Source organism: Mobula hypostoma, chromosome 6, assembly GCF_963921235.1.
Source record: "Mobula hypostoma chromosome 6, sMobHyp1.1, whole genome shotgun sequence".
Taxonomy (NCBI): domain Eukaryota; kingdom Metazoa; phylum Chordata; class Chondrichthyes; order Myliobatiformes; family Myliobatidae; genus Mobula; species Mobula hypostoma.
Window position 1 is genome coordinate 167946051 of NC_086102.1, and position 25419 is coordinate 167971469.

Sequence of the window (25419 nt, forward strand, 5' to 3'; positions counted from 1 at the left end):
GCCTAATCACGGGGCAATTTACAATGACCAATTAACCTGCTGGCCAATATTCCTTTGGACTGCGGCAGGAAACTGGAAAACCCGGAGGAAACCCACGCAGTCACGGGGAGAACAAACAAAATCCATACAGGCAGTGGCAGGAATTGAACCCGTGTCTCTGGTACTGTAAAGCATTGTGCTAACCACTACACTACTATGCTGTTCCAAACATCAACGATTTGGCTGAAGGGACCAAACAAGATATTTCTAAGCTTGTTGATACTAAACTAGGTGGGATAAGTGTGGAGGGTGTAAAACGACTTCAAGAATAGATTTGCAGGGGGAGGGGAACCAGAGTGTTAGAGCAGATAGTGAGGTGGAGGAGGATAAAGGTCATGCGAGGACTGCATTATAGACAGAAATCAAAGGTTTGTATGTGATAGAAATGTTCTCAGGTGCATCTATTTCAATGCAAGGAGTATTGTAGGTAAAGCAGATGAGTTTAGGGTGTGGATTGGCACGTGGGATTACGACATTATTGCTATTAGTGAGACTTGGTTGCAGGAGGGGCAGGACTGGCAGCTTAATGTTCTGGGGTTCTGTTGTTTCAGATGTGATAGAGGGGGAGGGATGAAAAGGGGAGGAGTGGCATTACTGGTCAGGGAGAATATCACAGCTGTGTGTAGACAGGACAGCCCGGAGGGCTTGTCTATGGAGGCTATATGAGTGGAGCTGAGGAATGGGAAAGGAGTGACCACACTAATTGGGTTGTATTATAGACCGCCCAATAGTCAGAGAGAATTGGAGGAGCAAATCTGTAGAGAGATACCAGACCGATGCAAGAAACAGAAAGTTGTAATAGTAGGGGATTTTAACTTTCCACATATTGACTAGGACTCCCGCACTGTGAAAGAGCTAGATGGCTTGGAGTTTGTCAAATGTGTTCAGGAAAGTTTTCTAAATCAATATATAGAGGTACCAACGAGAGAGGATGCAATATTTGATCTCCTATTAGGGAACCAGACAGGTCAGGTGACAGAAGTATGTGTAGGCGAACATTTTGGGTCCAGTGACCATAATATCATTAGTTTCAAGTTAATTATGGATAAGGATAGGTCTGGTCCTTGAGTTGAGGTTCTAAATTGAAGAAGAGCCAATTTTGTGGAAATGAGAAAGGATCTAGGAAGAGTGGTTTGGGATAAGTTGTTTTCTGGCAAGGATGTGTTCAGTAAGTGGAAGGCCTTCAAAGGCAAAATTTTGAGAGTGCAGAGTTTGCAAGTTCCTGCCAGGATTAAAGGCAAAGTTAACAGGCATAGGGGTCCTTGGTTTTCAAGGGATATTGGTAATCTGGTTTAGAAAAAGAGAGAGGTGTATAGCAGGTATAGATAACAAGGAACAAATGAGGTACTTGAAGAGTATAGAAAATGTTAGAAAATACTAAAGAAAGAAATCAGCAAGGCAAAAAGAAGACATGAGGTTGCTTTGGCAGATAATGTGAAGGTAAACCCAAAGGGTTTCTACAAGTATATTAAGAGTAAAAGGATAGTAAAGGACAAAATTGGTCCCCTAGAAGATCAGAGAGGTCGTCTATGTGTGCAGCCTCACGAGATGGGGGAGATCTTAAACAGTTTTTTTGCATCAGTATTTACTCAGGAAACTGGCATAGCCTATATGGAAGGAAGGGAAACAAGCAGTAGTGTCATGGAACATATAGAGATTATAGAGGAGGAGGTGCTTGCTGCCTTACAGCGAATAAAGGTAGGTAAATCCCCTGGGCCTGCCATAATATTTCCTCAGAACTTGAGAGAGACTAGTGTAGAAATTGCAGGGACCCTGGCAGAAATATTTAAAATGTCCTTAGCCACGGCTGCGGTGCCGGAGGATTGGAGGGTAGCTCATGTTGTTCCGTTGTTTGAAAAAGGCTCCAAAAGTAGACCAGGTAATTACAGGCCAGTGAGCCTGACATCAGTAGTAGGTAAATTATTGGAAGGTGTTCTGAGAGATCAGATATTTAAGTATTTGGACAGCCAAGGGCTGATTAAGGATAGTCAGCATGGCACGTGGTAGATCGTGTTTACCGAATCTTGTAGAGTTTTTCGAGGAGGTTACCAAGAAGTAGATAAAGGAAAGGCTGTGGATGTTGTCTACATGGACTTTAGTAAGGCCTTTGACAAGGTCCCACATGGGAGGTTAGTTAAAGAGGTTCAGACACTAGGTATCCATGGAGAGGTTGTAAAGTGGATTCGAAATTGGCTGTGTGGGAGAAGACAGAGAGTGGTAGTGGATGATTGCTTATCAGATTGGAGGCCTGTGACTAGTGGTGTGCCTCAGGGATCTGTGCTGGGACCATTGTTGTTTGTTGTCTATTTCAATGATCTAGATGATAATGTGGTAAATTGGATCAGCAAGTTTGCTGATGACACTAAGATTGGAGGCGTTGTGGACAGCGAGGAAGGCTTTCAAAGCTTGCAGAGGGATCTGGACCAAATGGAAAAATGGGCCAGAAAATGGCAGATGGAATTTAATGCAGACAAGTGTAAGGTGTTGCATTTTGGAAGGACAAGTCAAGGTAGTACACAGTAAATGGTAGGGCACTGAGGAATTCGGAGGAACAAAGGGATCTGGGAGTTCAGATATATAATTCCTTGAAAGTGGCGTCACAGTTAGACAGGTTTGTAAGGAAGGCTTTTGGCATCCTGGCATTCATAAATCAAAGTATTAAGTATAAGAGTTGGGTTGTTATGGTGAGGCTGTATAAGACATTGGTGAGACCAACTTTGGAGTATTGTATGCAGTTCTGGTCACCTAACTATAGGAAGGATATCAGTAAGATTGAAAGAGTGCAGAGAAGATTTACTAGGATGTTGCCGGGTCTTCAGGAGTTGAGTTACAGGGGAAGATTGAACAGGTTAGGACTTTATTTCTTGGAGCATAGAAGAATGAGGGGTATAGACAGAGTAAATGTGAATAGGCTCTTTCCACATAGATTTGGAGAGATAAATACGTGAGGACATGGCTTTAGGGTGAAAGGGGAAAGGTTTAGGGAGAACATATCGGGAACTTCTTCACTCAGAGAGCGGTGGGAGTGTGGGACAAGCTGCCATCTGACGTAGTAAGTGCGGGTTCACACTTAAGTTTTAAGAATAAATTGGATAGATACATGGATGGGAGAGGTCTGGAGGGTTATGGACTTGGTGCAGGTCAATGGGACTAGCGGAATAAAGTTTCGGCAGAGACTAGAAGGGTCAAATGGCCTGTTTTCTGTGCTGTAGTGTTCTATGGTTCTAATCTAGGGACAAGCCAAGTAAGGAGTCAGACATGGCAATGTGGAAAAATATGAGGCCTACTCCAGCCTCTACTGCTTACATTCCCTGTGAATTGATTGGTGTGACCTTGATTGCATGAATTTAATTCAATCATATTGAAAAGTGGGAAAAACTACCTTCAGGCAATCCTCTTAGGTTACGTGTTTGTTTCTGTTTTGGTTATTTTTGATGGGCGGGTGGGAACTGTATTTAGTGAGTCAAAATCATTTCTACAATGAACTGTAATTATATACAAAGATACCGAGCTGTCATTTAGATTGGATTATTTCACCCAAATGCTCAGCCACAGTCATTTTGTTCCAAGCTACATTTCAGATCAGAACTGGTAGGACCAATGCTAATTTATACAATAAAATTATTTTAATCTGGTAAACTCAGGAATTTGGTGCTAAACTGAGATTTTCCAGAGTTCTTTATTATTCCAATTAATATTCTAATATGCTTTTAATTCACTACCTTTTGAAAAGATATTACAGAATAATATCTTTATAATTCCCTATATTCCCTAACAAGCAATAATATCATTGCTTGTTAGGGAAAATATTACAGCAGTGCTCAGGCAGGACAGATTAGAGGAGCTTGTCTACTGAGTCCTTATGGGTGGAGCTGAGAAACAGGAAAGGTATGGCCACATTAGTGGGATTGTATTACAGACCACCCAATAGTCAACGAGAATTGGAAGAGTAAATCTGCAGAGAGATAGCAGGCAACTACAGGAAACATAAAGTTGTGGTGGTAGGGGATTTTAGTTTTCCATACATTGATTGGGACTCCCATACTGTTAGAGGTCTAGATGGTTTAGAGTTTGTAAAATGTGTTCAGGAAAGTTTTCTAAATCAATATATAGAGGGACCAACTAGAAGGGATGCAATATTGGATCTCCTGTTAGGAAACGAGTTAGGACAAGTGACGGAAGTCTGTGTAGGGGAGCACTTTGGTTCCAGTGATCATAACACCATTAGTTTCAATTTGATCATGGACAAGGATAGATCTGGTCTTAGGGTTGAGGTTCTGAACTGGAAGAAGGCCAAATTTTGAAGAAATGAGAAAGGATCTAAAAGGCGTGGATTGGGACAGGTTGTTCTCTGGCAAAGGTGTGATTGGTAGGTGGGAAGCCTTCAAAGGGGAAATTTTGAGAGTGCAGAGTTTGTATGTTCCTGTCAGGATTAAAGGCAAATTGAATAGGAATAAGGAACCTTGGTTCTCAAGGGATATTGCAACTCTGATAAAGAAGAAGAGGGAGTTGTATGAAATGTATAGAAAACAGGGAGTAAATCAGGTGCTTGAGGAGTATAAGAAGTGCAAGAAAATACTTAGAAAGAAATCAGGAGGGCTAAAAGAAGACATGAGGTTGCCTTGGCAGTCAAAGTGAAGGATAATCCAAAGAGCTTTTACAGGTATATTAAGAGCAAAAGGATTGTAAGGGATAAAATTGGTCCTCTTGAAGATCAGAGTGGTCGGCTATGTGCGGAACCAAAGGAAATGGGGGAGATCTTAAACAGGTTTTTTTGCATCTGTATTTACTGAGGAAACTGGCATGAAGTCTATGGAATTGAGGGAATCAAGTAGTGAGATCATGGAAACTGTACAGATTGAAAAGGAGGAGGTGCTTGCTGTCTTGAGGAAAATTAAAGTGGATAAATCCCTGGGACCTGACAGAGTGTTCCCTCGGACCTTGAAGGAGACTAGTGTTGAAATTGCGGGGACCCTGGCAGAAATATTTAAAATGTCACTGTCTACGGGTGAGGTGCCGGAGGATTGGAGAGTGGCTCATGTTGTTCCGTTGTTTAAAAAAGGATCGAAAAGTAATCCGGGAAATTATAGGCCGGTGAGTTTAACGTCGGTAGTAGGTAAGTTATTGGAGGGAGTACTAAGAGACAGAATCTACAAGCATTTGGATAGACAGGGACTTATTAGGGAGGGTCAACATGGCTTTGTGCGTGGTAGGTCATGTTTGACCAATCTATTGGAGTTTTTCGAGGAGGTTACCAGGAAAGTGGATGAAGGGAAGGCAGTGGATATTGTCTACATGGATTTCAGTAAGGCCTTTGACAAGGTCCCGTATGGGAGGTTAGTTAGGAAAATTCAGTCGCTAGGTATACATGGAGAGGTGGTAAATTGGATTAGACATTGGCTCAATGGAAGAAGCCAAAGAGTGGTGGTAGAGAATTGCTTCTCTGAATGGAGGCCTGTGACTAGTGGTGTGCCACAGGGATCAGTGCTGGGTCCATTGTTATTTGTCAACTATATCAATGATCTGGATGATAATGTGGTAAATTGGATCAGCAAATTTGCTGATGATACAAAGATTGGAGGTGTAGTAGACAGTGAGGAAGGTTTTCAGAGCCTGCAGAGGGACTTGGACCAGCTGGAAAAATGAGCTGAAAAATGGCAGATGGCATTTAATACAGACAAGTGTGAGGTATTGCACGTTGGAAGGACAAACCAAGGTAGAACATACAGGGTTATTGGTAAGGCACTGAGAAGTGCAGTAGAACAGAGGGATCTGGGAATACAGATGCAAAATTCCCTAAAAGTGGCGTCACAAGTAGATAGGGTCGTAAAGAGAGCTTTTGGTACATTGGCCTTTATTAATCAAAGTATTGAGTATAAGAGCTAGAATGTTATGATGAGGTTGTATAAGGCATTGGTGAGGCCGAACCTGGAGTATTGTGTTCAGTTTTGGTCACCAAATTACAGGAAGGATATAAATAAGGTTGAAAGAGTGCAGAGAAGGTTTACAAGGATGTTGCCAGGACTTGAGATACTCAGTTACAGAGAAAGGTTGAATAGGTTAGGACATTATTCCCTGAAGCGTAGAAAAATGAGGGGAGATTTGATAGAGGTATATAAAATTATGATGGGTATAGATAGAGTGAATGCAAGCAGGCTTTTTCCACTGAGGCAAGGGGAGAAAAAAACCAGAGGACATGGGTTAAGGGTGAGGGGGGAAAAGTTTAAAGGGAACATTAGGGGGGGGCTTCTTCACACAGAGAGTGGTGGGAGTATGGAATGAGCTGCCAGATGAGGTGGTAAATGCGGGTTCTTTTTTAACAGTTAAGAATAAATTGGACAGATACATGGATGGGAGGTGTATGGAGGGATATGGTCCGTGTGCAGGTCAGTGGGACTAGGCAGAAAATGGTTCGGCACAGCCAAGAAGGGCCAAAAGGCCTGCTTCTGTGCTGTAGTTTCTATGGTTTCTATGGTTAATAGTATAATAATTTTTTGAGTGAAAGCAGTAGATTTAATGTGTGAGAAAAAGAGGCCCATCTAAGGCTACGTCCACACTACGCCGGATAATTTTGAAAACGCCAGCTTCGAGTAGAAACGACAGGCGTCCACACTAAGCGTTTTTCAAAATATCTCTGTCCACATTAGGCGGATATTTGGGCGAATCTCCTCCTACTGGGCATGCGCAGGACACAGAGAAAACAAGCGAAGAGGAAACGATATACTTGGTGCGCGTTTGTCCAGTTATACAGTTGAAAAACTTAAAAGGAATTGCTCTTGGCTCTCGCACAGGAGGACTTAAAACTTAAAAAAAAAACAAATACTGGAGCGTATGGAGGCAACCGACAGGGAGTTCACGGACAGTATGACCCAGCTGACGACGAACATTGAAAAACTAACTCTGTTACATTAATAAAGCACCTTGTTAAATGTATAAAACGTCTGCATCAGTGTTATCTTGTATTTCCATACAATGTTACATTAGGCTGTTACACATCTATTGTCAGAGAAGTACTTGTATAAATAGGTAAACCACCTTCATACAAGCAAGGACAGAAAACAGGGCAAAGTGAGTATACTTATTTATTCAGTAAGCTGTGGGTCAACTGGCTTCAGTCTCGTCTGTCTGTTCTGAAATTGTTAGGTGGTGGCGTTCAAGAAAACAACGAACATCTGTTCCGGCACGTCATGACAGCGTTTTTAAATAGTCAAAAAAACTCACTTTACGATTTAACTCTCACGCCGTTCACACCGACTGCGTGTTATAACAACTTGCGCAGTACCAAGCAGAAGCAGAAAAAAGCATTGTTGTTGTGGTGTTGTCATGACAGCGTTTTAAAATCTCTCCGGTTATCCCATACACACTACGCCGGATATTAAGCGTTTTCAGATTTATTCACTCTGGAGAGTATTTACGAAAATCTCCGTTTTCGGGGGCTGAAAACGCCGGCTCAGTGTGGACGGGAGGGCAAAACGAAGAGAAAAAGCTTCATTTTCAAAATTATCCGGTGTAGTGTGGACATACCCTAAGTTCAAGTGAGTGCACTAAATACTGGCAAGTTTAAATGGAGTGTGGGTACTGGGACCAAAGTAATCTTAAAAGGAGCACAGGAAATGTTGCAAAGGCAGAGTTAAAGAGAGTATAGGAAGCAGGGTCAAGCAGGTTTCAGGACCAGAGCTCTGGTGTGTTTCATGAGAGCAAGGGAATCAGCACCCCCTGAGCCAGAACCACTGTGACTACCAAACAGCTGTGATTTCTGAATGATCCAATAAAGGATTATTGTAGTTTACTCACTATGAATAACATTCCCACTTTCCACTGACTGAAATGGAGAGGCAAGTCTTGTAGAAGCATGTGTACCACCTGAAAAGTCGTCATATAATGCCCTCATATAAATATATACAGTGCCACTTCATAAATATTGCTAAATATTTGTACTTGTCCAATATGCGATGGATAAACTTAATGTGACTTGTGGATTTTTCTGCAGATCACTATTATGAGCATCTACTCAGTTGTTTTATTAAGTTTCTGTCTAATCTCCAAAGATGTTATGTCTGAAAATTGGAAACCATTGCTTACTTTACTTTACTTTATTGTTGCCAAACAATTGATACTAAAGCGTACAATCAACACAGTGATATTTCATTCTGCGCTTCGCACTCCCTGGAGTACAAATCAATAGTAAATATTAAAAATTTAAATTATAAATCATAAATAGAAAATAGAAAAGGGAAAGTAAGGTAGTGCAAAGAAACCGAGAGGCAGGTCCAGATATTTGGAGGGTACGGCCCAGATCCGGGTCAGGATCCGTTCAGCAGTCTTATCACAGTTTTATTGGGAAAACAATAAAATCTGGACTTGAGTGGAAGGGTTGGCTCGATCTATCGATTCCTTTCTTATCTATAGTCTTATCATCATTAGGGACACCCATACTTTCTGAAAGGCCAATGCTTTTATGGAGTTGTGATACCTATAGATCACTCAGGCTTTCCTAATATAATGGTAGATTACTTAAATATTTAATGACAACATGACTGGGCTGAGAAGTGGCAGATGGAGTTCAACCCAGATAAGTGTGAGGTGGTTCATTTTGGTAGGTCAAGTATGATGGGAAGTATATAGTATTAATGGTAAGACTCTCGGCAGTGTGGAGGATCAGAGGGATCTTGGGGTCCGAGTCCACTGGACACACAAAGCTGCTGCACAGATTGACTCTGTGGTTAAGAAGTCATACGGTGCATTGGCCTTCATCAACCATGGGATTGAGTTTAGGAGCCGAGAGGTAATGTTACAGCTATATAGGATCCAGGTCAGACCCCGCTTGGAGTACTATGCTCAATTCTGGTCACCTCACTACAGGAAGGATGTGGAAACTATACAAAGGGTGCAGAGGAGATTTACAAGGATGTTGCCTGGATTGGGAAGCATGCCTTATGGGAATAGGTTGAGTGAACTTGGCCTTTTCTCCTTTGAGTGGCGGAGGATGAGAGGTGTATAAGATGATGAGAAACACTGATTGGGTGGATAGTCAGAGGCTTTTACCCAGGGCTGAAATGGCTAACACGAGAGGACATAGTTTTAAGGTGCTTGGAAGAAGGTACAGAGGTTTTTTTATGCAGAGTGGTGAGTGCATTGAATGGGCTGCCAATGATGGTGGTGGAGGTGGATATACGATAGGGTATTTTAAGAGACTCCTGGATAGGTACATGGAGCTTAGAAAAACAGAGGGCTATGGGTAACCCTAGGTAATTTCTAAAGTAAGTACGTGTTTGGCACAGCATTGTGGGCTGAAGGGCCTGTATTGTGCTGTAGGTTTTCTATGTTTCTAACATGCCCAACCATTGTTATTATCTGGGATTTCTTTTAGCTATTACTAACAATAGTTATAGCCTAAATTTGGCAAGTGGAGGTGGAATCATGCATTTAAAGACAATTCCACCTTATACAACAGAAAGATAACTTCACATGGACAGTTGGAATTCAGAGTTGTACATCATCAGAACACACTTCTCCATTTCTGGAGTTGTCAAGTAACAGTCCATTGTCAAAACTGATTGGGTTGAGATAATGCACTATTAAATGAAAGGATGAATTGTGTATGGAAACCAATAGGTCATAAATACTGAGTTATTGATGGAGGTGACTCAAAATTTCAGGAAAAAGAAACAGACACAAGAGATAAAAAGGAGTTAGAGAAGAAGTTTGACTGAGTAATGAGGCAGCTAAAAGCTAGCCCATCACTAATGATATTGCTGAGAAAGGCAGACAGAGAGGAACTAACAGTACAGTGGAAGACAATAAACTGCTGGAATGTGCATGAATTTGGGAATAAGCAGTGTAGGCAATGGCCTGATTTGAAGCTACGAATTCCAGCATCTGCTCTGTCTCTCCATCCAGCCTGATACGAAGATGTTTATATTTAACCTTGTCAGAACCATTCTGTTCTCACCCACAATGCATGGATAGATGAACTATGTTCAAAATGTTTGAATTTCAGAAGAGACAACTGACTGAATGACTGAGCGTGGCAGAAAGGGGAAAATTCAGCAGTCTGAAGCCATACATTATACAATGGACGATAGCTGTTGGAAGGCAATCATTGATGCAAAGGTGTTTCTTGGGGGCTTAGCCTCCATCACGGGGCTTGACCAGACTATTTTAAACTCTTGGACTTTGGTGGGCAGCAGTAACACCCTTCCAAAAGCATGATTATATGCAACTTCTTCTGGTTAAGATAAAAATTGGGTAACTAGCACTGCATGTTGATAAAGAATCACAAATCTATAAAGCACATAAATGGGCTCTTTGGCCCAAATTGACTATGCCGACAGTGATGCTAATCCCATTTGCCTGCATTAGGCACAAAGTCCTCTACTCCTTTCCATTTTAAGTATGTGTCAGAACACCTTTCTGAGACACCACTCCCTAAAGATGTCCTGGGTACTTTGAGGGCTAGTGCCCAAGATGGAGCTGTCTAGATTTACAACCTTCTGCAGTTTCTTTCGGTCCTGTGCAGTAGCACCCCCCCCCCCGCCCCACCAACCACACCAGACAACGATGCAGCCTGTCAGAATGTTCTCCATGGTACAACTATATAAGTTTTTGAGTGTATTTGTTGACATACTGAACTCCTAATAAAGTATAAATAAATACAATTCTAATGTGCATTTTGTTTTTATCAGGATACGTGGCCAATTCCTTCCTACTTCCCACCTGTTCATGCTTTATCAATACACTTCGGGGGTTTTTGGTACAGTAATGGCACAATGCATTAATATACAGTACATTGCGTCGCAGGCCTGAAGGGTCGATCAGATGTGCTTTGTGCACGGCGATGAATAAATGGGCACGTGGGAGATTAAACCACGTACAGCCAATTACCGGCGGCATCACTCACTATTAAAGAAAATAAATACACGGGGATTCCATGACCATTCCAGAGTAAAGATTAAAAGGAAATCATCTGGTACAGGAGAGTAGCAGGACTCCCATGTTGTCGGGAGATGTTTACCTGCAATGTGCGGGCTGGTTGGATATTGTTCCAGTAGTAACTTAGGCCGATCAAAACCCTCGACCCGCTGCAGCAAACTTTCCAGCTCCTTCAGCTTCATGGCAACCGCCTGCCTCCGGAACGAAGTCCAGGCACTCGGGACCCGCTGAACACCCCGCTCAGCGCTGCCGATCACCGGGGGCTCATCCCAACCCTCGGAGCCTGCGAGCACCCTGCTCAGCGCTGCCAATCACCGGGGGCTCATCCTAACCCTCGGCGCCCGCTCAACACCGGGTGTTCCGGCGGCATTTGCGTGAGGCAAAGAAAAAGAACTAGTCGATGACCTGCAATGAAAATTACTGGCGTTCTTATTTTAAAAATTTATTTCACATTTCCGACTTCCGCACTACTGTCCTTAATGAGCATGCGCTAAGCGTTACTTTAAAACCGGGTACACACTGGAAATTGTTCTCATGTCTTTAAATTAGGTTAAGCAGATCACCAACATGTTCAAGTCCCCCGAAGATCAAAATTGCAATGGTGGGGTTCGCCAAGCAGCGTTGTTTGACTTTCGTGTGCAAGACAAGTTCACGCTGTCGCAATTAGCTTGACATATTCAGTCCGTTCAGTGAGCTTTTAAGGAGATATGCTACAACATAAATAATACTCTTGCACTTGGGAGAAATCTGCAACTGAATGAATGGGGGAAAAACAAATATGGATTCCGGTGGGAGAATGCTTCCGGGGAACGCAGAGAAACCTTTCTATGGTGGATTATACCAAGCTGGTTAATAACAGTACCTGTTTTTTTGTGTGTGAAAGCTATCAAAGAAGCCAGAATTAGAATAAGGTTTAATATCATCGACAGATGTAGTGAAATTTGTGGTTATGCGGCAGCAGTACATTATAATGCATACTAAAATTTTAAATTACAGTATGTGTGTGTATGTATATATATATATATATATATTTATAAACATAGAAATCTCTAGCACATTACAGGCCATAACATTGAATGGGGGGAAACGTTACAGACATGTAAAAACACGTTACAGACCATGTAACCTACTCTAGTAACTGCCTAGAATTTCCATACCGCATAGCCCTCTATTTTTCTAAGCTCCAGAGTCTCTTAAAAGATCCTATTGTATCTGCCTCTACCACCGTTGCTGGCAATGCATTCCACACATCCACCACTGTCTGTGTGAAAAACTTATCTCTGACATCCCCCTTCCAAGCACCCTAAAACTGTGCCCTCTCCTGTTAGTCATTTCAGCCCTGGGAAAAACTCCTCTTGGCTATCCACACGATCAATGCCTCTCATCACCTTATTCACCTCTATCAGGTCACCTCTCATCCTCCGTCGCTCCAAGGAGAAAAGGCCAAGTTCACTCAACCTATTCTTATAAGGCATGCTCGCCAATCCAGGCAACATTCTTGTAAATCTCCTCTGCACTCTCTCTTTGGTATCCACATCCTTCCTGTTGTGCAGTGACCAGAACTGAATACAGTATTCCAAGTGGGGTCCAACTAAGGTCTTACATAGCTGTAACATATATATAAAATTAAATACATAGTGCAAAAATTGAGGTGATGTTCATGGGTTCAATGTCCATTCAGAAATCTGATGGGAGAGGGGAAGTAGCTATTCCTGAATTGTTGAGTGTACGCCTTCAGGCCTCAGTACCTCCTCAGTGATGAGAAGACGGCAAGTCCTGGATGATGGCAGTCCTTAATGATGGATGCTGCTTTTTGAGGCATTGCTTCTTGAAGCCATCCTGGATGCCAGGAAGGCGAGTGAGCTGACTGAATTCACAACTTTTTGCGGCTTATTTTGATCCTGTGCTGTAGTGCCCCCCCCCCCCCACCATACCGGATAGTGATGCAGCCAGTCAGAATGCTCTCCACGGGTACTTCTGTAGAAATTTGCGAGTGTTTTTGGTGACATACCAAATCTGCTCAAACTCCCAATGAAGTATAACTGCTGCCGTGCCTTCTTTGTAACTGCATTGATATGCTGGGCCCAGGATAGATCCTCAGAGATGTTGACACCCAGAAACTTGAAATTATTTACCCTTTCCACTGGGTGGTATCCCTCCAGAAATGCAGCCAAGTACTCCCAGCTGGTAGTTCCGGAGTTTACTACTTAAGTAAAGCACTTCACCTCGCTGAAGGCTGCTAAGCACACTATTGACTGTATACCCTTCCCCTACTCATACGGAGAAAGTTGATGGTGTTATCTCTCCTTGACTATTGAGTTGGGTAACGTAGCAGCAAGCACCAAACTGAAAAGTGGCTCAGATCAGCAGCAGTGATCTAGAATAGTCCTGCAGTTAGGAAACTGAGAGTGGCTGTGGCCTTGAATTACAGAAGCAAAACATGTGTATTTGAGGTCACAGAAAGTCGCAAATCCAAGGATAAAAGACATGGAGTTCTTGCCCTCTTAGGAGCACAGTTTTAGTAGGTCTGGTTATTTTGTGAGTAAATAATAGCCTTCAGATTTGGACTTTTGAGGTTGAAAATACCCTGAACATGAACTTACTGTGTTGTTCTGGGAGGATGTCAAAAATCTCCCACCAACAAACATTCAGATGGTGAATTTTTGACAGACACTCAAATGGGTTTTATATTGTTTTAGTCATTATAACAAATGCACAACCACTATTTTGTTAGGAGTTATGTAAGTGAATTTCCAGTTCTTTGCACTAGAGAAGGTAAATGTCAGGGATTCAAGAGCACAAATATATAACATTGTACATATTAGTGAGAAAACATTGGACTCCATTGGAATGACTCACCTCATCAAATATGGTGTTAAATGCATAAGTGTATTCCTAAGACCTTTGGACAGATGGGGCTCGTCAACTATGATTGGCAGCTCATTCTGGAGAAGGAAAACTCTGATTGCAAACCTCCGCTGCCTGGCGGCTATGTCCACTCATGGGGAAAGCTTTGGAAGTAAACCCCATGGGAAAAATCCAGAGCTGGAGTCCCTAAGGCAGTCCCACTAAGCGCTGCTGCTGGTGCCGAACTGTATCGGTCTCTGCCGTTCCTTTGGGTTCATCAGATATGTGGATGGAGGTGTAGTCTATCTGGTCCAGGTGACTTATCTACGTTCAGACTTTTCAGTTTCCCAAGCACTTTCTTCCTAGTAATAGTGTAATTGCATTCACTTCTACCCCCTGACACTCTTGAACTTCTGGCATACTGCCAGTGTCTTCCACAGTGAAATTTGATGCAAAATATTTATTCAGTTTGTCTGCCATTTTCTTGTACACCAGTACTACCTCTCCTGCATCATTTTCCAGCAGTCTAATATCTACACTTGCCTCTCCTTTACTCTTTTACATCTCATAGGTATTCTTCAAATTCTTTATCTTGGAATCCAGTGCTAATCTGATTTTCCCAATTTACCTGCATATAAAAATCCCCATGACTATTGCAACAAGAATGACAGATTTCCTTCCATATTGCGAGAAAGGACATACTCAGATATCATGAATTCTTATGATACAATTTTGCTGATAAGTTTGTATTCCAGAGTCTAATTATCCTAAGCACATCAGCGACAAAGTGTAAATCAGAAATGTGTATATCTTCAAAAAGGTGAACATTTAGGACGAAGCAGCCCACTTGACAGCCATCCCATCAATCACCCTAAACATTCTGCCTTTCACTACCAATTCAGTAGCTACAATGTACATAACCTATAAAATTCATCGTATTTACTCAATCAGATTTGTGCACCAGCACCTGATGAACACAGTACCTCTGCAGTTGTCAAAGAAGATGGCTCACCGCCACTTTTTCAAGGACAATTAGGATGTGCATTAGATGCTGGCCTTGATCACCTGAAAATGAATAAATAAAAATCCTCAAAAAACAAAAAATAACTTAGGTAGAAGGGGTAAGTCACAGTAACCTCAACAAATGAAACTTTTGGAATCTGTATCATTTAATATCAATGGTATATTTTGTGAAATGTGATGTTTTGTGGCAGCAGTACATTGCAATGCATAATAAAAACTATTAAAAACTATAGCCATAAATTACAGTGTTGGCATGTGGCCAAGTGGTTAAGGCGTTTGTCTAGTGATTTGAAGGTTGCTCGTTCGAGCCTTGGCTGAGGCAGTATGTGTGTCCTTGAGCAAGGCACTTAATAACACACTGCTCCGCAATGATACCGGTGCCAAGCTGTATGGGTCCTAATGCCCTTCCCTTGGACAACATTGGTGTCATGGAGAGGGGAGACTTGCAGCATGAGCAACTGCTGGGCTTCTATACAACCTTGCCCAGGCCTGCATCCTGGAAACTTTCCAAGGCGCAAATCCATGGTCTCGTGAGACTAACAGATGACTAAAAAAAATCACAGTAAAAAAAATAAAAATTGTATTAAGTAATGCTAAAAACGAGTAAAACAAGAAAAAAAAATGTGAGTTAGTGTCCATGGACTCATTGTTCATTCAGAAATCTGATGGGGGTAGGGAAGAAGCTGTTCCACTGAGTGTGTGTCTTTGGCCTCTTGTACATCCTCCTTGATGATAGTCAAGAGAAGAGGCATTTCCTTTACCTCCTCCTTGATTGTGAAGAGAGATGACAGCTTTTAGAGGCAACACACATAAAAGTTGCCGGTGAACGCAGCAGGCCAGGCAGCATCTCTAGGAAGAGGTACAGTCGACGTTTCAGGCCGAGACCCTTCGTCAGGACTAACTGAAGGAAGGGTGAGTAAGGGATTTGAAAAGTTGGAGGGGGAGGGGGAGATCCAAAATGATAGGAGAAGACAGGAGGGGGAGGGATGGAGCCAAGAGCTGGACAGGTGATAGGCAAAAGGGATACGAGAGGATCATGGGACAGGAGGTCTGGGAAGAAAGACAAGTGGGGTGGGGAACCCAGAGGATGGGCAAGGGGGAGAAAAAGGAGAGTGAAAGAAAGAATGTGTGTATAAAAATAAGTAGCAGATGGGGTACGAGGGGGAGGTGGGGCATTAGCAGAAGTTAGAGAAGTCAATGTTCATGCCATCAGGTTGGAGGCTACCCAGACGGAATATAAGGTGTTGTTCCTCCAACCTGAGTGTGGCTTCATCTTTACAGTAGAGGAGGCCGTGGATAGACATGTCAGAATGGGAATGGGATGTGGAACTAAAATGTGTGGCCACTGGGAGATCCTGCTTTCTCTGGCGGACAGAGCGTAGGTGTTCAGCAAAGCGGTCTCCCAGTCTGCGTCGGGTCTCGCCAATATATAAAAGGCCACATCAGGAGTACCGTATGCAGTATATCACCCCAGTCGACTCACAGGTGAAGTGTTGCCTCACCTGGAAGGACTGTTTGGGGCCCTGAATGGTGGTAAGGGAGGAAGTGTGAGGGCATGTGTAGCACTTGTTCCGCTTACACGGATAAGTGCCAGGAGGGAGATCGGTGGGGAGTCCCTACGTGACTCCCTTGTCCATTTGTCCCCCCCATCCCTCCCCACTGATCTCCCTCCTGGCACTTATCTGTGTAAGCGGAACAAGTGCTACACATGCCCTTACACTTCCTCCCTTACCACCATTCAGGGCCCCAAACAGTCCTAACAGGTGAGGCAACACTTCACCCGTGAGTCAGCTGGGGTGATATACTGCGTCCAGTGCTCCCGATGTGGCCTTTTATATATTGGCGAGACCCGACGCAGACTGGGAGACCGCTTTGCTGAACACCTACGCTCTGTCCGCCAGAGAAAGCAGGATCTCCCAGTGGCCACACATTTTACTTCCACATCCCACTCCCATTCTGACATGTCTATCCACGGCCTCCTCTACTGTAAAGATGAAGCCACACTCAGGTTGGAGGAACAACACCTTATATTCCGTCTGGGTAGCCTCCAACCTGATGGCATGAACATCGACTTCTCTAACTTCCGCTAATGCCCCACCTCCCCCTCATACCCCATCTGTTACTTATTTTTATACACACATTCTTTCTCTCACTCTCCTTTTTCTCCCTCTGTCCCTCTGAATATACCCCTTGCTCATCCTCTGGGTTCCCCCCCCCTTGTCTTTCTTCCCGGACCTCCTGTCCCATGATCCTCTCATATCCCCTTTTGCCTATCACCTGTCCAGCTCTTGGCTCCATCCCTCCCGCTCCTGTCTTCTGCTATCATTTTGGATCTCCCCCCCCCCTCCAACTTTCAAATCCCTTACTCACTCTTCCTTCAGTTAGTCCTGACAAAGGGTCTCGGCGTGAAACGTCAACTGCACCTCTTCCTAGAGATGCTGCCTGGCCTGCTGCATTCACCAGCAACTTTTATGTGTGTTGCTTGAATTTCCAGCATCTGCAGAATTCCTGTTGTTTGAGCTTTTAGAGGCATCACCTTTTGAAAACGTCCTTGATGCTGGGGAGACTATTGCCCATGGTGGAGCTGGCTGAGTTTGCAACTTACTGTAGCTATTTACGGTCCAGTGCAGTGGCCGCTCCAAACCAGATGATGATGATGCAACCAGTTAGAATGTTCTCCACGGTACACCTGTAAAAAAAAATTGTGAGAGTCTTTGGTAACTCACCAAGACTCCTCAAACTCTTAATGAAATATAACCATTGTTGTGCTTTCTTTGTAATTGTATCAATATAGAATAGTACAGCACATTACAGGCCCTTCGGCCCACAAAGTTGTGCCGACCCTCAAACCCTGCCTTCCATATAACCCCCCAACTTAAATTCCTCCATATAACTGTCTAGTAGTCTCTTAAACTTCACGAGTGTACCTCCACCACTGACTCAGGCAGTGCATTCCATGCACCAACCACTCTCTGAGTAAAAAACCTTCCTCTAATATCCCCCCTGAACTTCCCACCCCTTACCTTAAAGCCATGTCCTCTTGTATTGAGCAGTGGTGCCCTGGGGAAGAGGTGCTGGCTATCCACTCTATCTATTCCTCTTATTATCTTGTACACCTCTATCATGTCTCCTCTCATCCTCCTTCTCTCCAAAGAGTAAAGCCCTAGCTCCCTTAATCTCTGATCATAATCCATACTCTCTAAACCAGGCAGCATCCTGGTAAATCTCCTCTGTACCCTTTCCAATGCTTCCACATCCTTCCTATAGTGAGGCGACCAGAACTGGACACAGTACTCCGAGTGTAGCCTAACCACAGTTTTATAGGGCTGCATCATTACATCGTGACTCTTAAACGCTATCCCTCGACTTATGAAAGCTAACACCCCATAAACTTTCTTAACTACCCTATCCACCTGTGAGGCAACTTTCAGGGATCTGTGGACATGTACCCCGAGATCCCTCTGCTCCTCCAAACTACCAAGTATCCTGCCATTTACTTTGTACTCTGCCTTGGAGTTTGTCCTTCCAAAGTGTACCACCTCACACTTCTCCGGGTTGAACTCCCATCTGCCATTTCTCAGCCCACTTATGCATCTTATCAATGTCTCTCTGCAATTTTTGACAATCCTCTACATTATCTACACCACCACCAACCTTTGTGTTGTCTGCAAACTTGCCAACCCACCCTTCTACCCCCACATCCAGGTCGTTAATAAAAATCACGAAAAGTAGAGGTCCCAGAACAGATCCTTGTGGGATCCTTGTGGGATCCACTAGTCACAATCCTCCAATCTGAATGTACTCCCTCCACCATGACCCTCTGCTTTCTGCAGGCAAGCCAATTCTGAATCCACCTGGCCAAACTTCCCTGGATCCCATGCCTTCTGACTTTCTGAATAAGCCTACCTGTGGAACCTTGTCAAATGCCATACTAAAATCCATATAGATCACATCCACTGCACTACCCTCATCTATATGCCTGGTCACCTCCTCAAAGAACTCTATCAGGCTTGTTAGATATGATCTGCCCTTCACAAAGCCATGCTGACTGTCCCCGATCAGACTATGATTCTCTAAATGCCCATAGATCTTATCTCTAAGAATCTTTTTCAACAGCTTTCCCACCACAGACGTAAGGCTCACTGGTCTATAATTACCTGGACTATCCCTACTACCTTTTTTGAACAAGGGGACAACATTCGCCTCCCTCCAATCCTCCGGTACCATTCCCGTGGACAACGAGGACGTAAAGATCCTAGCCAGAGGCTCAGCAATCTCTTCTCTTGCCTCATGGAGCAGCCTGGGGAATATTCCGTCAGGTCCCGGGGACTTATCTGTCCTAATGTATTTTAACAACTCCAACACCTCCTCTCCCTTAATATCAATATGCTCCAGAACATCAACCTCACTCATATTGTCCTCATCATCATCAAGTTCCCTCTCATTGGTGAATACCGAAGAGAAGTATTCATTGAGGACCTCGCTCACTTCCACAGCCTCCAGGCACATCTTCCCACCTTTATCTCTAATCGGTCCTACCTTCACTCCTGTCATCCTTTTTTTCTTCACATAATTGAAGAATGCCTTGGGGTTTTCCTTTATCCTACTCGCCAAGGCCTTCTCATGCCCCCTTGCTCTTCTCAGCCCCTTCTTAAGCTCCTTTCTTGCTTCCTCAATAGACCCATCTGATCCTTACTTCCTAAACCTCATGTATGCTGCCTTCTTCCACCTGACTAGATTTTCCTCCTCACTTGTCACCCATGGTTCCTTCACCCTACCATTCTTTATCTTCCTCACCGGGACAAATTTATCCCTAACATCTTGCAAGAGATCTCTAAACATCGACCACATGTCGATAGTACATTTCCCTGCAAAAACATCATCCCAATTCACACCCGCAAGTTCTAGCATTATAGCCTCATAATTTGCCCTGCCCCAATTAAAAATTTTCCTGTCCTCTCTGATTCTATCCTTTTCCATGATAATGTTAAAGGCCAGGGAGCGGTGGGCCTAGGATAGATCTTCAGAGATGTTGACAACCAGGAACTTGAAACTGCTCTCCCTTTTCCATTGCTGATCCCCTGGTGTCTTCCCTTGACATCTCCTTCTGGAATTACACAATCAATTCCCTGGTCTTACTGACGCTGAGTGCAAGGTTGTTGCTGCCATTCAACCAGCTGATCTATCTCACTCCTGTACGCTTCCTCATCACCATCTGAAATTCTGCAAACAACAGTTGTATTGTCAGCACACTTACAGATGGCATTTAAGCTGTGCCTAGCCACACAGTCATTGTGGCTGTAGGGAGAGTAGAGCAGTGGGCTCAGCAGGTTTCCTTGAGGTGTGCCGGAGTTAACTGTCAGCGAAAAGGAGATTTTATTTTTGATGTCTGTGGTCTCCGGATAAAGTCAAGGATCCAGTTGCAGAGGGAGGTATAAAGATCCAGGTCTTGGAGCTTGTTGATTAGAACTGAGGGTGTGATGGCAGAACGCTGAGCTGTAATCAATAAACAGCAGTCTGACATAGGTTTTGCTATTGTCCAGTAACAGTAAGCCTTAAAGTAACCTGGAGCAGATACCTGAAAGAGTAGTTATGGAGCAAGAACATCTTAAAGTAGAACAAAGTGGTAGAGATACAAAGAGCTTTAGGGAGGACATTCCAAAATTTAAGGCCTTTAAAGCTGAAGGTATTTCTGTCAAAAGTGGAATACTTAAATATTTAATCAGACAAAAATACAGATCTCACCAGAAGGTTGTAAGCCTGGAGGAGATTACAACTACAATTTACAAATATATCACCCTTTGTTTAGCAAAATCATTTCTAGTGTCCTTTACAAGTCAAGAGCCACATGGGTAATAGGTGAATGGGACTCAACATTAGATAGATAATAACAAGCATTGCCTTGGACAGCCTGAAGTTCTATTCTTTACTTTACTTTATACTTTATGGTTGCCAAACAATTGATACTAGAGCGTACAATCATCACAGCGATATTTGATTCTGCTCTTTGTGCTCCCTGGAGTGCAAATCGATAGTAAATATTAAAATTTTAAATTATAAATCATAAATAGAAAATAGAAAAGGGAAAGTAAGGTAGTGCAAAAAAACCGAGAGGCAGGTCTGGATATTTGGAAGGTATGATCCAGATCCGGGTCAGAAGGGAAGATTCCTTCCCTTCCCTGTAATCATTTAGCTTTGGGATGAAGATCTATATGTTAGCACAAGTTTTTAGATGACCTTCAGTCTGACAACAGCTTAATAACTTGAGAAGAGCTTCTTTACTCACTGCTACTATTAGGAAGGAGGTGTTGCTGCTGAAGATCCACACCCAATGTTTTAGGAATAGCTACTTCTCCTCCACCATCTGATTTCTGAATGGTACATGAACACTATCTCACTATTTTTGGTTTTGTTCTCTTTTTGTTCTACTTATTTATTTTACTTATGTATACATTATATATATTATAATTTATATTACACATTGCACTGTACTGCTGCCACAAAACAAGAAATTTCACGATATATGTCAAAGATAATAAACTTGGATTTTTATCCAGCAATTATGTATAGGTCAATTATTCAAAGGTAAAAGGATGCTGATGGGATTTATATGCAGGTCTCCATCATAAATTGGGAAATTGCTTCATTGAGCACCTCTGCTCCACCTGCCAAAAATGGAACTTCCGGGTGGCCAAACATTTTAATTCTGATTCCCATTCCTGTTCTGACATGTCAGTCCATGGTCTCCTCTTGCACCAATATGAGGCCACGCTCATAGTGGAGGAGCAACACCTTATATTATAGTATGTCTGGGTAGCCTCCAACCTGATGGCATGAATATCGATTTCTCCTTCCAGCAAAAAAAAATTCCCTCCCCCTCCTATTCCTCACTCTGTCCTCTTACCTCTTCTCAACTGCCTATCACCTCCCCCTGGGTCCCCTCCTCCTTTCCTTTCTCGTATGGTCCACTCTCCTCTCTTATCAGATTCCTTCTTCTCCAGCCCTTTATCTTTCTTGCCCATCCTGCCTAGTTGGTTTCACTTATTACCCCTTCCTTTACAGTTTTGAAGAAGGGTCTCATCCTAAAATGTCAGCTATTTATTCATTTCCATAGACACCATCTGACCTGCTGAGTTCCTCCAGCGTTTTGTGTCTGTTGCTTTGGAGTTCTAGCATCTGCTGACTTTCTCATGTTTATAAAGAGGTTAAACTGCTACTGCTGAATTGTAAGTAATGAAAGAAAAAAATAACCTAATCTGTTCAGCAAAAACTTTTGAAGTTTGCGAAGATTCGGCATGTCATCTAAAACTTTGACAAACTTCTATAGATGTGTGGTGGCGAGTACATTGACTTGTTGCATCATGGTCTGGTATGGAAACACCAATGCCCATGAATGGAAAAGCCTACAAAAAGTAGTGGATACAGCCCAGTCCATCACGGTTATGTGCTCCCCACCACTGCGCACATCTACATTGAACACTGTTGGAAGAAAGCAGCATTCATCATCAAGGAACCCCACTGCCCAGGCCTTGCTCTTCTCTCACTGCTACAATCAGGAAGAAGGTACAGGTGCCTCAGGATCCAAACCATTAGACTCAGAACTGTTATTACCACCCAAACCATAGGCTCTTGAACCGTGGAGGATAACTTCACTCACCCCATCACTGAACTGATCCCAAATCCTATGGACTTACTCTCAAGCACTCTTCATCTCATGTTCTGCATATTTATTGCTTATTTGTTATTCTTTTTTCTCTTTTTGTACTTGCATAGCTTGTTGTATTTTGCACATTGGTGTTTGTCCGTCTTATTGTGTTTATTGATTGATTGTGTTTCATTGCACTTACTGTGAATGCCTGCAAGAAAATTAATCTCGGGGTTGTGTATAGTGACATAATATTTTTTTGAACTTTGATGAAATGATATAAATTATGTGGTCTTCTAATGACTTTCAGGAGAATCACAAAAAAGTGTCCACGATGTTTCACAAGAGGAGATTTCCTCAGGGCAAGGTTTCAGCAACCTCAGTTCCTGAGCTCCCCTGCAGAATAGCATTGCAAAATAAGTGTGACTATTAATAAAATTAATAAATACTTGTGTTTTGTTTGGGTCGTAGTCCTTGGAGCAGTAGGAAGGAAATCTGATACTTGTGTATTATACATATACACTCAGTGGCCACTTTATTCGGTAAACTTGTACACCTGCTTGTTAATGTGAATATCTACTCAGCCAGTCGTGTGGCAGCAACTCAATGCATAAAAGCACCCAGACCTGGTCAGTTGTTATTCAGACCAAACATCAGAATAGGCAGGAAATGTGGTCTAAGTGACTTTGACCATGGAGTGATTGCTGGTGCCAGATGGGCCGGTTTGAGTATCTCGGAAACTGCTGATCCTCTGGGATTTTCATGCCCAACAGTGTCAAGAAAAAATAAATAAACATCCAGTGAGCAGCGTTTCTTTGGGTGAGAATGCCTTGTTAATGAGAGAGGTCAGAGGAGAATGGCCCGAGTGGATCGAGCTGTCAGGAAGGCGACAGTAACTCAAATAACCACACATTACAACAGTGGTGTGCAGAAGAGCATCTCTGAATGCACAACACTTCAAACAGCAGAAGACCATGAACATTCACTTAGTAGCCTCTTTATTAGGTACAGGAGGAAATTAATAAACTGTTTATATTTCTATAGGGAATTTAGCAAATGTGAGATAAAACTTGATTCAAAATGTTAAGCAACTTAATTTCAATACTATGTAAATACTAATACTGGATTCACTTACATTATTTGTAGATTCATTTATTTAAATCAATATGCAATTAGTTTTCCTGAAAAACTTTTATCAGACATACGTTTTTACACGTGCTTGTCATTCATTCTTTCCTTCTGAGAGTTTACTGTATTTTTCCACTTTGCTGCCTTCACAGCATCTGTTATGAAAATAACGCAGTAAAGAGCTGAAACAATCAAAAATAAAAGCGATAAAAAGAAGCAATGAGCACGTCAGTGAAAGGATTCTTCAAGTCATTCATTTTTAGTGCCAAAATGTTGCTGGCTTTTCCTTCGTCATATAATCTTAGCTGATTATTATTAATATCATGCAGAGTGAATTGAATCAGTCAAAAGTTGGCTTATGTGATGGTGGGGATTTCAGGAGGAAGCCGAGATGGATTAATCACTCAAAGGTTCAAAGGTCCAATTTAATGTCAGAGAAATGTATACATTTATATATCCTGAAATGCCTTTTCTTCGCAAACATCCACGAAAACGGAAGTGCCCCAAAGAATGAACGGCAGTTAAACGGGAGAACCCCAAAGTCCCCCCTCCCAGCACCGGCAAAAAAAGCATCGGCACCGCCACCGAGCACAAGCGTGAGCGAGCTGATAGTAAAGACACTCAGCTAGTCATCCAGTCAGAACTTGTTGCTGAACAGATTTCGACAAGACAGGCTGAAAACACTTCAAACTTGGGCGTCTTGGAACTGATTCAAAAAGGGAAAGTTGTCAGAAGTTTTAATTTGTAAAGGGTCAGCAGGATTGATGAAAGATCCCAGTATTGATCAGCCAGAGTGGAGTTTGCTGTGGTTGAGTTTGTAGTTATTCAGTCATGTATGGAATAAGATCTATAAATGTACATACGAGATAGCTGATAAAATATATAAACCCATTTAGGCCTTTAAACGACGTAAAGACTATTCAGTACTGCACCGGTTATATAATCAAGTGACAGGAAGTGACATAAAATGTCAAGCAATCAGCCTGAAGAAGTGATCCAAATTAATAGTCAGTTCCCGACTGAATACTGTAATGATGTTCCATATAGGTTAAAATGAATTGGTTTGCAGTTGGGAAAGAACCTAAATAAGTGTATATTTCAATTAAAATATGCGTTTATAAATAACTGTTTCTACATTTTCATGCCAGTAAGTAGTCAACTGATGATATGAAGATAGTTGATGGTTTGTGTCAAATGTCATCATGTACATCAGTATAACACTGCTTCTTTAAGCACTTCGTGTAACTATGCGTCGTGATTTACATGATACGTTATTATACCCTTTTCTGTTAGCTGAAAGCCTTCAAATTCAGTGTTTTGTCGACTGCTCTTTCTCTGCTTCGTAAAACAGCAACACCAAAGCACCACTACAGAATCCTCTGCTTTTTATCCCCCCCCCACAGGAATTCAACTGGCATATGTTTAACGTCATCCATTTCCTGCATACAAACACTTTCTCTCAGTTGACGTGGAGCACAATACGCATTTCCTATCTATTGCAATATTCATTTTAAAGCTGAACAATTTAAATCCTCAGAAGGTTCACCGTTGTGGGACACGCAGCAGGCGCTTCGCACAAAAAATGCTGGAGAGTCAGGAAGCCTGGAGGGAGAGGAACACGCAGCCGACGTTGCGGGCATTCCGAGCGTGTCGCCCAGGATCTGTCACCTCACGCACGGCGATGTCCATTTAAACGGCAGCGGCGACGTCGCGATCGCGAGCGAGGAACGGAGTCCGCGCGACTGCGGATCTCGCGAGAGCTGCCGCGACGCTGGTCAAAGAACAAAATAAGTCAGGGATCAGCG

At 42.8% G+C, this 25419-nt stretch overlaps 1 protein-coding gene across 1 annotated transcript in view; it reads right to left on the bottom strand.

Moving 5' to 3' along the window:
• mettl5 (methyltransferase 5, N6-adenosine) overlaps positions 1–11756 on the bottom strand; it is a 28964-nt gene extending 17208 nt beyond the window's left edge. Inside the window, exon 1 of the mRNA XM_063052205.1 lies at positions 11054–11756. Within this exon, the coding sequence (XP_062908275.1) occupies positions 11054–11153 (100 nt within the window). The 5' untranslated portion in view covers positions 11154–11756. The remainder of the gene's footprint in view (positions 1–11053) is intronic.
• Positions 11757–25419: the final 13663 nt, after the last annotated feature.